At 43.9% G+C, this 14,060-nt stretch overlaps 2 protein-coding genes and 1 pseudogene across 5 annotated transcripts; 1 reads left to right on the forward strand and 2 right to left on the reverse strand.

Annotated features, from left to right (window-relative positions):
* Positions 1-526: 526 nt before the first annotated feature.
* On the reverse strand, positions 527-4,940 carry LOC117866661 (BRAP2 RING ZnF UBP domain-containing protein 2). 3 transcript variants are annotated; one of them, XR_004642964.2, is made up of 13 exons: positions 4,678-4,940; positions 4,481-4,596; positions 4,087-4,195; positions 3,870-3,984; positions 3,028-3,125; positions 2,593-2,699; positions 2,265-2,511; positions 2,107-2,160; positions 1,839-1,982; positions 1,651-1,715; positions 1,234-1,288; positions 912-1,126; positions 527-839 (listed from the first exon to the last, which is right to left on the reverse strand). XR_004642964.2 is itself a non-coding variant. In XM_034750940.2 (12 exons), exons 1-12 carry the CDS (start codon positions 4,852-4,854, stop codon positions 913-915), a joined length of 1,458 nt encoding a protein of 485 aa, XP_034606831.1. In that variant the 5' UTR covers positions 4,855-4,938; the 3' UTR covers positions 527-912. The 3 variants fall into 3 exon arrangements, 1 of the variants encoding a protein (XP_034606831.1); XR_004642965.2 differs by lacking the exon at positions 1,234-1,288 and having other exon boundaries at positions 912-1,083; XM_034750940.2 differs by having other exon boundaries at positions 527-1,083; positions 4,678-4,938.
* Positions 4,941-6,702: 1,762 nt separating this feature from the next.
* Positions 6,703-8,310, forward strand: LOC140221519 (uncharacterized; annotated as a pseudogene).
* A 3,315-nt stretch (positions 8,311-11,625) lies between these two features.
* On the reverse strand, positions 11,626-13,223 carry LOC117864616 (protein RGF1 INDUCIBLE TRANSCRIPTION FACTOR 1). 2 transcript variants are annotated; one of them, XM_034748746.1, is made up of 4 exons: positions 13,071-13,223; positions 12,727-12,975; positions 12,483-12,623; positions 11,626-12,155 (listed from the first exon to the last, which is right to left on the reverse strand). In XM_034748746.1, the coding sequence occupies exons 1-4, from the start codon at positions 13,077-13,079 to the stop codon at positions 11,841-11,843; spliced, it is 714 nt and encodes a 237-aa protein (XP_034604637.1). In that variant the 5' UTR covers positions 13,080-13,223; the 3' UTR covers positions 11,626-11,840. The 2 variants fall into 2 exon arrangements, with proteins under 2 accessions (XP_034604637.1, XP_034604643.1); XM_034748752.1 differs by having other exon boundaries at positions 12,727-12,972; positions 13,071-13,220.
* Positions 13,224-14,060: the final 837 nt, after the last annotated feature.

The following is a 14,060-nucleotide window of genomic DNA, read 5'->3' on the forward strand; positions in this document are numbered from 1 at the left end:
GTGGCGGAGGCAGTAGTGTGTGGCGAAGGTGGCGGGGGAGGCTGGCATGGCCAGAGGCGGCGGCACGGGACACCTGTTCGGATCGAACAGCTACGAGACCCGCGCGAATCTCAAGTACCGAAAGCACAATGAATCTCAAATACCGAAAGCACAATAGCTATTGGACTTCCGGAAGTTGTATAGGAAACCCGATGGCCCAATGGCAACCCATTTATACAGTCGCGGAATAGTAGCGTCTTCATGAGCCTCCTGGCGTGGGCTTTGTTTCATTTCGCCATGACGTGGCTGAAGATATTTGGAAGCAGTCAATTCCACCGGGTTTCCTACGTAATTTTCGAAAGCCCGATTGTTATTAGACTTCAGGTGTCTAATGGCTCAGCCCGTCTGGGTCTTGTACATTAGTGTCAGCCATCTTATGCATTGACATATATTTTTGGATGATTCAACTAACATGTGTAATAGTTGTCCTTTAAGTTATGTTGTAGTAATTATATTTCCTCAATTTGTGTGTAAAAAATATTACAAGTTGCATGACAACAACAATTCATACAATAGTATGATTCATACAATAGTGTAGTAGCCTCATATTACTAATATTTAGCTTATAAGTCAGTTATTTTGCGAAACATCTTTCTCTCTCCTCTACATTAGCAAAATTCTATGCAGTATGAAACAAGCTATGAGACCCTGACGTGTAACAATTTATTTGCTACATTGGTCAGCCTTAGAATTCGGCGCCCGCTGGATTGGTTGTTTAAGCTTCAGAAAATTCTCCGCCCTCTTTTGAGTCTTGAACCGGGGGGGTGGGGGTGGGAATTCCTACTATACTGTCCTGTAGTCTGCGAACAAACGAAAGAAATCAATTCTCACTGGTTCACAGCGTTGCAGCTTGCAGCGGGTGCAGATCTCACTTCAGCTTCCCATTTTCATCGTGCCAGGAATAGGGCTGCTGCTGTCGCTGTTGCTTGAGGATGTCGAAGATGCTACAGGAAGAATAGTGCCCCCTTGTATGTCGCCTGAGATCGAGTCAGGAGCTTGTGCAATGGCATATTGGCACTCGAGATGAGCTATCAGGTCTCTTGTCTATCGCAGGAGAACAGCAGATCAGTTAGCCGCAAACCAGAATCTATATCACACATTGCATAGCAGAGCATTGGCTAGGATGACGGAAAACAGAACATGAATATATCACACATTCTGAAAAGAAACAAACATTACTTTCAACACACTAACCTCTTCGTTCAGTTTTTCAATCTTTTCATCTTTTAATCTAAGGGCAGCTTGCTCCCTGAAATAAAAGCATGCCATCTTAGATGAAAACCAAAATAAGTGTAAGTTCTAATTTGTAAATTGCTTTAAAATCATTGTGTTCAACACCGGCAACAGTGGCTAAAGAACAGAACACAATCCAACAAATGACCGCTCATGACTCGTGAGATATGGAAGCTCGTGGGCCTATACCAAATTGAGCTGTCCACGGCATTTCTGGCGAGAAATATGAGGATCAATTATTGTGAAGGCAACGAAAACAAAGACGTTTAATCCTGTTGATCCATATACTATAGTAGCTCGAATAATGTCAGGATTGCATCAAACAAGAAGCAACGATTAACAGATTGATTCTGTATTTATTTGAAACACAACAATTACCTTGCTTGTGCTTTTCGTATCGTTTCAATCCACTTCTCCTGATTCCTGACAAGATTCTCATGAACCTGAGGAAAAGGATACAACCCAAGCAACTATGAGCACAAATGAAAGGCCCCAGATAACACCAGTTTTTAAGCGCTAACATTCAGATTTAGCTTTAGCAAATAGCCAAGTACTCAAGTGCTTACTTCATCAAGAAACCTTTTCTCTTCCATGCACTTCTCAATCTTTGCTTCCAACTTTTGGATTTTTATGCTCAAAGCTTTCTCAACAGCAGCAGAAATTTCCTCAGTTTCCTCTTTGTCTTCTACTAGTAGACGTGACTCATAGTACTGCATTAGCACGGAAACCAAATAAGAAACATGGCTTAATATAAAGTAATCTTCTAGGTACAAAAACACCATAAACAGAATAATAAACATCATTAAAGAAAAGCAAATCAACGTATTAACTTACATTTCTTTGCTTTTCAAGCTGAGATGTGACGAGATCATTGTACTCTTCAACAATCTAAAAGAAGGGAAAATCAATGTTGTAATGCAAGGCACACAGAAGTCTATCAAGATGGTATTGGATAACAATCAACAAAATAAATTATTTACTTAACACATTACAGCTTCAAATTTACTGTTCAGTAGAGCTTCACTCATTGCGGCATCACCACTACATAGTGAACACGTGTTCTCTGCTGTGTGACCACCATGGCAATTGTACTCAACTAACTTTCCATCTGTTTTTGACTGAATAAGACGATGGACATAGTTGTCCCCAGCATAATCCCAAACTTTCTGTGTCTCTAATTCAAGTGAATAGCAATGTTGAGTTTCCTTCCAGTGTTCAATAGCATGGCCGCCTTTGTACCTGTGCACATCCCCAGCAATCAAATTAAATATGTGATTTAGTAAAATTCACAAATTCCAGAATGAACATGAAATATTTTACCTTCCACAGCCAACATGGCCACAAATTACACATATCCAAAGATTCTCCAAAGTTCCGCAAATAGAACACATGGACTTCTCTGGTTGTTGCTGACAAAATCTACAGACCTGAAAGAGACTTTCAATGTAAACACAACCTTCACATGATGCCTGTGTGCCTAAAAGAATGGCATAATATGCTTTTCTTTTCTTAAAGCCAGGGAAAACAGATTAGCAACAAAGTTCAAATCCAATTCATTCTCTAGCAAATGCAACTTTGAGATACTGCTAATTTGGAGATAAAAGATATTCCCAAAGGCACCGATAGCATAATTGAGTTTCACATTTCCATTTTGAATTTAAATGTAGAAACGTTCATGGCACAATCAGTATAATACTGAAGTTAGTAAATTAATCTAGAAAAAACACTACTAAGTATTTCATCTTACTCTCTTACCGGGCATGAGGAGTCTGTCCATTTTGATATGCACGAGCAGTGGAAAGAATGATTGCAGATTGTTGTGAGAATGCCTCCAGGATCTTGGTCAAGTCGTTCTATTTAAAGATAGAAAAAATAGATGCTGTGACCAACATAAACATTAAAGAACACCCTGTTTAGACTCAAATATACTAGTGAGCTGATGAAATGCATGGCAATGAGCTTCTGTATTGTGAAGTGAACATAAAAAAAATAATGGATTTATTACATGTAACAGCTACAAAGTTGCATGTACTGCGCACTGCCAAACCAACAAAAAAGGGAAATGTAAAAAAAAAACCTAGCCTCCTACATTATAGTAAGCATGTTTAAAACATGATATGCATGAAAACCCTAAATTTACATATTTCTAAGCATGGATAAACCTTCTGTTATCAATTAAATATAGGACAGCGACACAGAGGCTATAAATCACAACTGGAATGAGGGTCTGAAATTCAACAGCCACATCATCATGCAAAAACTTAAAATATGGCCCAAGTTTTCTTTATGGAATAAAGAGATAGCAAATGCATGTGTCAAAATCAGGTTTCACTTAGCCAAATTTACATCTAACTGGACACGATCGCAAATGTTTTCTTTCCCATTAACCAGTGAATACACACACACACACACACACTGTACAAGCAGGAATCATGATTAAATGTGTAGGTACTGAAAAATTCTAATCATTTCAATGCAATACAAAAGAAAATTCAACAAGAGGCTACAAGCTTTCAAAGTTTCAATCAAACAGAACAGAACACTCCGCCTTTTTTTTTTGAAAAACTGATAGAGTTGTTTAAGACAACTAGACATACCAAGACATACTGGACATGTAGGTTGCTCAGCCAAGCTTGTAACCGAGCTATGTGCATGCTCAATCAATTGAGTGTAGTGCACATCTTCCACAAAACGGACATGGCAAACATCCCCCTGCACCATATCAACCTCCAATCAATTATCATTGTAAAATTTAACCACAGCACCAGGAGAAAAACACAATACTAAATTCAGCAGATTCAAAACAATAAACACCTCCAGCGAAGAAAACTGCTTCCCATTGAAGTGCTTATAGAAGTTGTCTGTTGAGTTCTGAGTGTCGAAATTTATAAGAACACTATACTGGTCCTCTGCACCATCAGTCCTGCAACATAACCATCAATTAACACCCCAACCCTCATCCATGTAAATCACACAAGAACATCAAGTTGGCCAATTCGTTTCTTTGACAGGATTATAAGTTGGCCAATTTGGAGGTTCAGTACTATAAATACAACAGAACACAGCATCGAGGAAACTAAGCCAACAAATTAACTCGAACCAACTATGGAGGCTACTCAGATTCCATCGGCTGGACTGATTGGACTCCACGGAAGCGCAGCAGCATGAAGGGTAAGCAAAGCATAGTAGTAGCGATCAGGCGAGGCACCTGACAATGCGCATCTCGAGCGTGTGGGGGACGAAGGCGCCGCAGAAGCGGCAGAAGTCGGCGTAGGTCATGTGATTGGGCACGGCGAGCACGCACACCCGCGGCTTCCTCCCCACCTACAAACACACGCACGCGAGCCAGATGTCAGGTCACCAACACTACTATACCAGTACGGAACCCTTGAAGGCGTTGCTTACCGGGAGACGAGACGAGGAGGCGGCGGCGGGCGGTTCCGGGTGGAGGAGGACGACGCCGCGGGTCTCCTCGATGCGGGGGTTCCCCGAGGAGAAGTGGACCGAATCGAGCGCGTGTGCTGAGGTGGAGGGCGCGGCGGCAGGGGGCAGAGAGGCGGCGGGCTTGCCGGCGGTCGCCATGGCCGGAGGAGAGCGGCGACGGGCGACGGGCGACGGCGAAGATGAAATCAGCGAGGGTATTTTCGACAGCTTCCAAGGGACCCAGGGACAACGCCTGGGGGGAGGGGTCTTTTCCTTTTATGAAAACATGGAGGGGTCTTTTCTGAAAACGTGTTCCTTTGGTGTTCCTTGTTCGCCCGGCGCCCCACGGTCCCACCTGATCGACGGGTTAGGTGGGCCCCACTTGTCAGTACCGAAAGGACGACGCGCACGCGATCATGAGAGGCAGAACCGCCGCCATGGCGGGCACGCGGCCTCGCCTTCTGCCGCCGCCGCCGCCGCCACCGCCTCCTACCGGGGCAGCCTCTTCCGGAAGCTGCGCCCCAGAGCGGCGATCGTGTTGGGAACGTTGGTGAGGGTGAGCACTGCTCTAAACTTTTTGCTGCCTGCCAAGTGTTCGATGTACTGCCAAGTGTTCGATGTAATGCCACCGCGCGGCGGACGGGAGGACTAGGATTGGATGTTTTGGATGTGCATCCTCTGGGTCCGGGATTGAACTAGCGATTATTCATGTTGGTGTCCTCGACTCGTTGTGTTGAAACACGCTGAGACGTTGAGATGATGAGCTCATTTCCGACTTCAGAGGAGTTGCTGTTTGTCTTGCGGCTTCTCATGGTGAAGAATTGTTTCATCTTTGCACGCGCGTCTGTGCACCATTCACTGGATTGTGATTTATTCTTGATGAATCCTTTCATCTTTGCACGCGCGTCTGTGCACCATTCACTGGATTGTGATTTATTCTTGATGAATCCTTGACACTTCTCTTTTAGGATTCACGGTCTTGCTCTGGAAAAAGCAAGGAGGCTGATCTCTGCAGGATAGGGCTTTGAAATGCCAGTGTGTTGTTCACATCTCCAGCTTTCTAGGACCACTGACATGGACAGGTCCATTGGGCTTGGACCTCCAGGTTGATAATCTACGTCTCGTTTCTTATGTGCAGACTTTGCTTAATCATCTTCTATCTACCTGTGACTTTGTTCATGCTCCAGGTAAGAAATTCCAGTGTTCAAAGTGGAACAAGGTTTTTACCTATAAAAGCATTTTAATCTTGACCCCTGAGACGGGCAAATCGACTAATAACAAAAACCACACATTTTTTTACAGGAAGTACTGAGCTAATATATTTTTGTGCAAAGCTCTAATTTCTGAAGCTATAATATTTTTTCTTGAACAACGCAGGAGAGCTGCATGTCATTTCATTAAGAAGATGAAGCTATAATATTTGAATGCAATTTGCACGCATATTGTCCAGTTTCCTGGAACCAGTACTTTATCTACTACTGCCATTAACCCCCGCTTAGAACTTTTGCATCCTTTGCTAGTTACATTGCATTGATCTCTGTTTTGATAAAGAAGTTGTTGGCGGGAAATGGTTAAATAGATCCCATGTAAAAGAAACTCGGTCAACACTGTAATCTTCATACCTGTCTGGGATCAGATGATAGATGGTATGCCAGGTCTTGACTTTGCGATTCCTTAGTGGAAAATTAATTTACTTGGTTTTAATATTTACAATACATCAGCTTATTACCACAGCCAGTTTATTTTAAATCAGAATATCTGGAGATCTTCACCAATCTTCTTTGGACCATCATCTGTCATATGGCATTAGTTGACTGTGCATCCCTAGAACAGAAAATGGTAGAACTTCTTAATTTAGTTGACTATTTGAGTTCACTCATGAGCTTGTATGGAATAAATGCATTTCGTTGACTTCACCTGATGTGAGTTGCTGAGACCTTCAGTTCTCAATCTCTTCCCATGACTATGGGAAGGACTGATAGTTAGACTCGTTACTCCTTGGCAGAGATGCCCCAGCCGAGGAAATTACTGTACAGTAATATTTTCTGCTCAAATAAATTATTAGTTCATTTGGGAATCGAAATTATAGATTTATAGGGACTCGAGGAATAGGGCGTGTGCCATGCTGGACTCGTGTAGGACGAGAAATCTGAGGTTGACAAGGCTTATGCAACAGTCTTGCTTGTTAGACAATATGTTTAGGCCGGCCCTTTGGGCTGTTGGGCTGGGTGCCGCACAGGCCCATGGCCGTGCGCCTCCCCCTCCCTGGGATGACTTGATTGCCTAGGTCTTTAGATTAGGCAAGGATCTCCGTTAATTGGGTGTTATTATAAACCCTAGGATGTCCTTGCCTATATAATCTGTACCTGATGCTTTGCACATCAATCAATCTATTATCCCGAGCCAATATTGCTTTTATGGTATCACGAGTTCGGGTTCCCACGCTGCCGACGCCAAGGCGCACGACGCCGCCACCGCCGACGAGGCTGAGCACGAGGAGCGCACTCCCCAGGCCGCGGCCAAACGCGACGCCGCCACTGCAGAAAAGGAGGCGGCTGATGCCTCCCAAGCCCGCGACGCCGCCACCCAACGCGCCCGCGAAGCCCTAGCGCGCGCTGCCGCCGAGGCCGTCCCTGATCCATATGCGGAGGACCGCGGCAACGGTGATGGCTCCCACGTCTCCGATCAGGACCACGGCGCCGTCCACGACGCCATGCTTCTCCATGAAGCCGCCGCCATCCTCAACCTCCACGCCCAAGCCGTCACCGTCCAAAACATCCGGAGCCTCATCCACAACGTCCTCGATGTGAACTCAGGCAACTACGCACAGTGGTGTGAGCAATTCCTCCTGGCCGTCGCGAAGTACTCGCTCCAGGACCATGTCCTGCGCGACGATCCCGCCCCTGCCGTGCCCGACTGGGTACGAATGGACTACGTCGTCCGCTCCTGGATCGTCGGATCCATCTCCAACGACCTCGCCGACGCCGTCCTCGAGCGCGACTCCACCGCGCACTCCGCCTAGCTTGCCATCGAGACCCAATTCCTTGGGAATCGGGAGACGCGCGCCCTCTTCCTCGACGCCCAGTTCCGAATTTCATCCAAGGTGATTTGTCCATCACCGATTACTGCAGGCGCTTCAAGCAGATGGCGAACTCGCTTCGTGAGCTCGACGAGTGTGTCACCGATCGCACCCTCGTGCTGAACGTGATACGCGGCCTCAACGAACGCTATGCCACCCTGGGTCTTCATCTCCGTCGCGGCCGCTTGTTCCCCTCGTTCCTGGAGGTCAGGAACGACCTCCTCCTGGAGGAGCTCACCGTTGCGCACCGCCCCTCCGCGCCCTCCTCTATCCTCGTCGCCTCAGCCCCGTCACGCTCTCCCACGCCAGCCCAGCAGCAGCCCAAGTCTCACGGCGGCTCCCGTGGTGGCTCAGGTGGCTCCACCAGCTCCTCCAAGTCGCGTCGTAGCAAGGGCGGCAAGAAGTCCGGCGGCGGCGGCGCCGGCGCCCAATCCTCAATGTCCGGTGGCGGCAACGCCCCTACGCCTGGCATCGGCGTGCAGGCTCCCATCGGCGGCTGGCCATCCCTGCTCAATCCCTGGACAAGGTCCATTTAGATGTGGCCCGGCCCGCACGGAACAGCACCACAGCCTGGCCTGCAGCCGCAGCAGGCCATGCTAGCCCAGCACGCCTAGCAAGCCCAGCTGCAGGCGTAGGCTCACCTTCAGGCCCAGGCACAGCAGGCCCACCTCCTCGCCCAGGCGCAGCAGCAGGCCCACCTCCAGGCGCAGGAGGCCATGCCACCCCAGACTGCTCTATGGGCTGCGCCCGGCTTCTACAACCCAATCGCGAGCCTGCCTTCATGGGACCAGAAATTCAGCACCATGACATTGAACCCTCCACAGAACAACGAATGGTATTTTGATTGAGGTGCCTCCTCTCACATGACCTCCGACCCTAGCACCTTGTCTCATGCATCCTCCCGTGGTATCTCTCTCCTTCATCAATCGTTGTTGGTAACGGGTCCTTACTTCCTATCACCGCCACTGGCACAGTACGTCTTACTCGATCTTTCTCTCTTAATAATGTTCTTGTCTCTCCAAGTCATATTAAGAATCTTATTTCCATGTGCCAGCTTACTTCTGACAACAATTGCTCTGTTGAATTTGATCCCGATGGTTATTCTATGAAGGATCTTCAGTCCCGGAGAGTGATCGTCAGGTGCAATAGCTCTGGTCCGCTATACCCCCTACAGCTGCATGTCGCCTCCTCTTTTGTTGTCGGCGCCCCTCATCCATCTGGCACCGCCGCCTGGGTCACCCTGGTCATGAAGCTCTCGCCAAGCTAGCTCCTGTTATTCCTTCATGTAATAAAGACATTAGCAATTCTCTTTGTCATGTGTGTCAGCTAGGCCGTCACATTCACCTACCCTTTTACAATTCCACTTCGCGTGCTTCAAACAATCTTGATCTTATACATTGTGATCTGCTTATTGGGTAGAAGCACTCGCCACTGCGACCTATCCTTACACACCAAAACGTTGAAGTTCGCTACCCCACACCTTGCTCTCCACGGCACAACACCATCCTATGAGCATCTTCGTGTTTTCGGTTGTAAGTGCTACCCCAATTTATCCGCCACCGCTAGCCACAAACTCGCACCGCGTTCTGCCCTCTGCGTTTTTCTTGGCTACTCTGCTCATCACAAGGGATACCGCTGCCTTGTATATGAGGAGCGCGGATCATCTGTAACAGGCACTTTGCTCTACAATTTTCAGAATGATCAAATCAAAGGGCATAGGCCACAAATTAGTTCTGAGACACTGATTATGCAAAGCTTCTAATTCATTCTAAGTTATGAGACTATAAAGTTGAGGCCTGAGGTATCTGATTAGACTGTACAGCTCATCTTGAAATGGGTCTGCAAGAGTGAAAACCAACTTTTTCAGATTACACTTGAGTCCTCCATGCTCGCCACCTCTATCAGAAGCCTCGATTCTGAGTTTTCCAAGACCCACCCAGGATAATTAAATTCTGGTGCAACTTTTCATCTGTCATGTTCATTAGAAGACCATGGAATGAAGCATATTTGGCCGAGTTACCATGATTACTAGTTGGAGCCATCGCATTAGTAAATTAGTATTTTATGAGTATATGGTCACTGCAAAACTGCTGTGGTTCAAAGGCAAATAACTTAAGTTGCATATTTCATCCTTGAAGGTTTAAGACGTAAAGATATGGCAGTTTTTCTCCATCCAAAATACTCAACAGTACGGTTCTTCAAATGTCATGTCTTTCTTATCTTTGCTGCCAGTAGCTATTCCTTTTCCCATCACAGGATTTTATATTAGTATTGCCGCTTTTTACTATTAGACTACTGTCTTGTTTTGCGCACCTGATTTGTCCAAACATCACTAAATATGTTTAACTCTGTTGTTTGATGCTAACTTGAACTCAGAAAGAGTAAAGCACCCATTTGGTCTGATCAAAGTGGTTTATTAGTGATCCTAGATTAACATCCCAACATGACATAATCAACTGCCACTTAGCTTTTTCCCCTTCCCAAATGAATACACCAGACACATATAACCATATTTGGTGATATTTGAATGTAACATCTGAATTTGTTCTTTTGTAATTGTTATTTACTTTTGACGATACTAATTTGCATGGATTTGAGATCTGCCATGGAACTAGATAATGCATGCATCTGGATTATAAAAGCGAGAACACATTCGACGCTGCTAAGAAATTACAGTGGTTGAAACTTGAAATGCAAATGCTTACAGAAAATTCAAGGGAAAAAACAGTTCGGTCCCAGTCAAAGTCAAGGGGGAGAGGGTACCTACAACTAAGCAGATCCTTTTTAATAATCATCATCATGAGAGGATGACAAAGATTTCACTGTTTTAATCAACACTAGATTATCTTAATGCGCTTATAATATTTAGTCGATGACGCGCACGAGTGCACTTCCCGAGCTTTCCAGCTATATGTGTCGAATCATATCACGAGCTGCATGGGAAAAATATTAGTCTCACGTTCTGATCTCGAGATGATCTGAGTAGGCATCACTGAGGCCTTCATTAGTTAAAGCTAGAATTGCTCAGCTTCCAATGGTTGAAGTTTATTTTAACTTTGTGTTGTTAACGCTTCCCTGCAAAGCAAAATGTAATCAACAAGATCCAACCGTGTTGTCTTGCTACAGTACTATTGCTTTCATGGAAACTGCTGTATCTCGACAAGTTTGTATCCTTTTCCTCTAAACATTGGGTTGTAGGAAATTAGGAATGATAGTGGGCATTTTTTTTTATTTTCTACTACATTGCAGCATGAACTTTTGAGATAATAGAAGATGTTTTCTGAAACAAGGAATAGTGGGAAATTCTTACTTTGTCATAGTTACTTCATGACTTTTCATTTTTACTAAACCTGCTATGCATAATTTCACTAATATTCTTTCCTCTTATTTATGTTTTAAGTGTAACAGCCAGTAACGTTCTGAACGTGCTAGCAGTATTTTCTGCTAGAGTTGAGGCTATAGTAAAATGTTTCGCTTTCACTGATCTTATTGCTGATTATAACTGACAAAATACTAACTATATATGCTTTCACATTCCTTTGAAAACATTAAACCCATTCAGAGAACCCCTCTATTTTGTCCACAAATTCAGGTTGTGAATGCAAAAGGGAAAAAATATAAACTCTTTCCTTGTTAAGATGCAAAATTACATCTTGAGACTTGGCTATTGAATTTATATACAAACCAATATTTTTATTACTGGACGTAGTTGTAGGCATGTCAAGCATTAAGAAAAATGACATAATGGATACCATGTCTAGATATTAATCATAGTTAATGATCTACTAAAAAACTATGGACATCATTTGGTTTTCTGAACAATAAGAACAGCATACTTTAAGAATTTGGGAAAAGGAGATAACATGAACTATGTTAAAACGTACATATATATGAACTGGTGCACCTACTTGAAGAATTTGAGTACAATTGCCTCTAGTGATGTACATTAAAATCACATGGTTCCATTGAGACAAAATTCTGTCAGTATTGCACCAGCTTAGTCCAACAGATAAAGAACATGAAAGAAGTAATAAAGAAAAGGAAAAAGAATTAATTATTGATTTTATTAGCACAAAGGCGATCTATGAGGAACCCCTTTCCTTCTGCTCATATTTGTGGCCATGTCTTCATCAGACACTCTATTCGCAGATCGTGCACAAATATATGGTCCACTCCTTTTTTTTCGAACAAAATTTGTGCATGGGGCACTCAAATTCTCAGAGTCTGATGATCCCATAGGCTCATCAACATCAACGAGGGTTGAGTGAGTTGTGTCATCATCAGCATCATGAGGAATGAAGAAGTCAGGTCCAAGCTGCAAGATCTTGCATGGGCGCAAGTATGCTGACAAATTTTTCTTCTGCCGTAGTATATACTCTACCTGAGAAAGATGCAGATTGTCAAATAATTTTCGTAGCATGTGTAGAAATTTCATGGTGAGCTTCATCGCATGTCATATCTCTCCAAAATATTTTTTATAAATTTACTGATATAATATCCAAACTTGTGTTTGTAGTGCTATCCTAATTCCCTGGGAAAATTCCACAGATAGAAGCATACTTCTCTTGCAGAGTACCTTTTAGATCATAATTGTTCTGCTCCTCTCATTTAGCATGAATTATACTGTATCATTTTCTCAACCACTATAATTCAATTATATAAAGTCACATAGAACAACTATGCTTATTTCTTCGAGCTAAGTAATCACCTTGCAATCCAGAGAGCAGTGGAAATAGGGTTCTTGAAGGCTCCTGTCGCAGGAGGTGCAAATATTCCCTGACCCCTTGAATTGCCTATTCTGTGGTCTCTTCTTCAGGAAAACAACCTTAGAGCTGTTAATGGTATAAGACTGCACCATGTTGATACAGAATTGTAAGTCTTCTTGCATATTGAACCTCAGACATCGATTCTCAGACTCGCATGCATGCACGAACTATGCATAATTGATGTACCTGGACGCTGGAACAATCAATAAGCTTCTCAAGGTCCTCCAGCCGAACGACGTCGTGGTAGACATACCGCCGCACCTGCAGCAGCCGGTGTACACGGTGTGCTGACACACAGTGTGGGCAGATGCTGGTGCAGCAATCAAGGCAACAGATGTTCTTTTCATTCTTTTTGGCATGCTCATGGAAGGAGCATGCTACAAAGAACTTCTGTGTGTTGAGTGCCTCTAACCATGCCGGCTTCCACATTGCCTGCTGATGTTGCGAAATCCCAAACAGTTTTTGCATCAGTAAATGGTGAATTCATCTGAGAATTCGCAGGAGCGCATGAAGAAGGTTAGAGTCCTTACCATGATCATGTATGTAGGTGAAAAACCCTCTGGTGCTGTGTGTGTTCTGGGTTGGATGAGGCAGGGAGTTTTGAAGAAGAGAGAGACGCTTATGAGAGCTTATGAAAGATGGAGGGTGGGGTGTTTAGTGGGCTAAGAAGTATTAATGAGACAACCAGGAGAGGGGTCTATATATCTGCATCAGTATGGCTTTTGACAATTGACTCCTTAATCTATGGCACTATCATGGAATGCACCTTGCTTTATGACAGAGTTTTAGGCATTTGTAGTTACTTTTTGAATCAAATTTAAGACATGTTCCGTAATTGCTGTTGTAGGTGCTGGGATGCTATACTTCAAAAAGGGGAGCTGATTTTGTAATTTCATTGGAAGGGGCTGCAACATCAGTTTGTACCAGGTTTGCCTTTCATCGAACTTGCTGGAGTCGATCCTATTAAAATTTCAATAGCTGTTCTGAGATCAATCAATAATTGTGACAGAAAGTGCCTTTCCGTTCTCATAGAAAAGTCTGCCGATTTCGGTGATAATTTCATCAGTTTAATCCTGAAACAAACAATACCTTTTTAAAAATAATTTTACAGTTGAAAACTCTGTTTCAAAATTGGTACAAGTGAATTGGCAGCATAAATATTTAGTTTTGCATGACCACAATCATGAATCCTGATGCCCAATGTGATAACATGGCCAAGTGGTTATTACTGTTTACAACATAAATTTATGTGGTATAATGGTTTTGAGTATCAAAACAAATTACTATGCAAAGCAGATTATTATAGCTAAAACCTTATTCATTCCAGTAAACTCCTGATGTGGAATTCTAAAGACAATGTGATAACATTTCCCCTTTCCTTCAACAAATAGAAAAGGAAATATTTCACAAGTTCAACACTTCAATTGTGTTGACATTGGAACATGGCAAGGCCAGAAGTTTTACCGTATAGATCCTTTGCATCTCTTGGAGATTGGGCTAATGTGACATGTACATAGTGA

The sequence above is a fragment of the Setaria viridis genome, chromosome 1 (assembly GCF_005286985.2).
Source record: "Setaria viridis chromosome 1, Setaria_viridis_v4.0, whole genome shotgun sequence".
Classification (NCBI taxonomy): domain Eukaryota; kingdom Viridiplantae; phylum Streptophyta; class Magnoliopsida; order Poales; family Poaceae; genus Setaria; species Setaria viridis.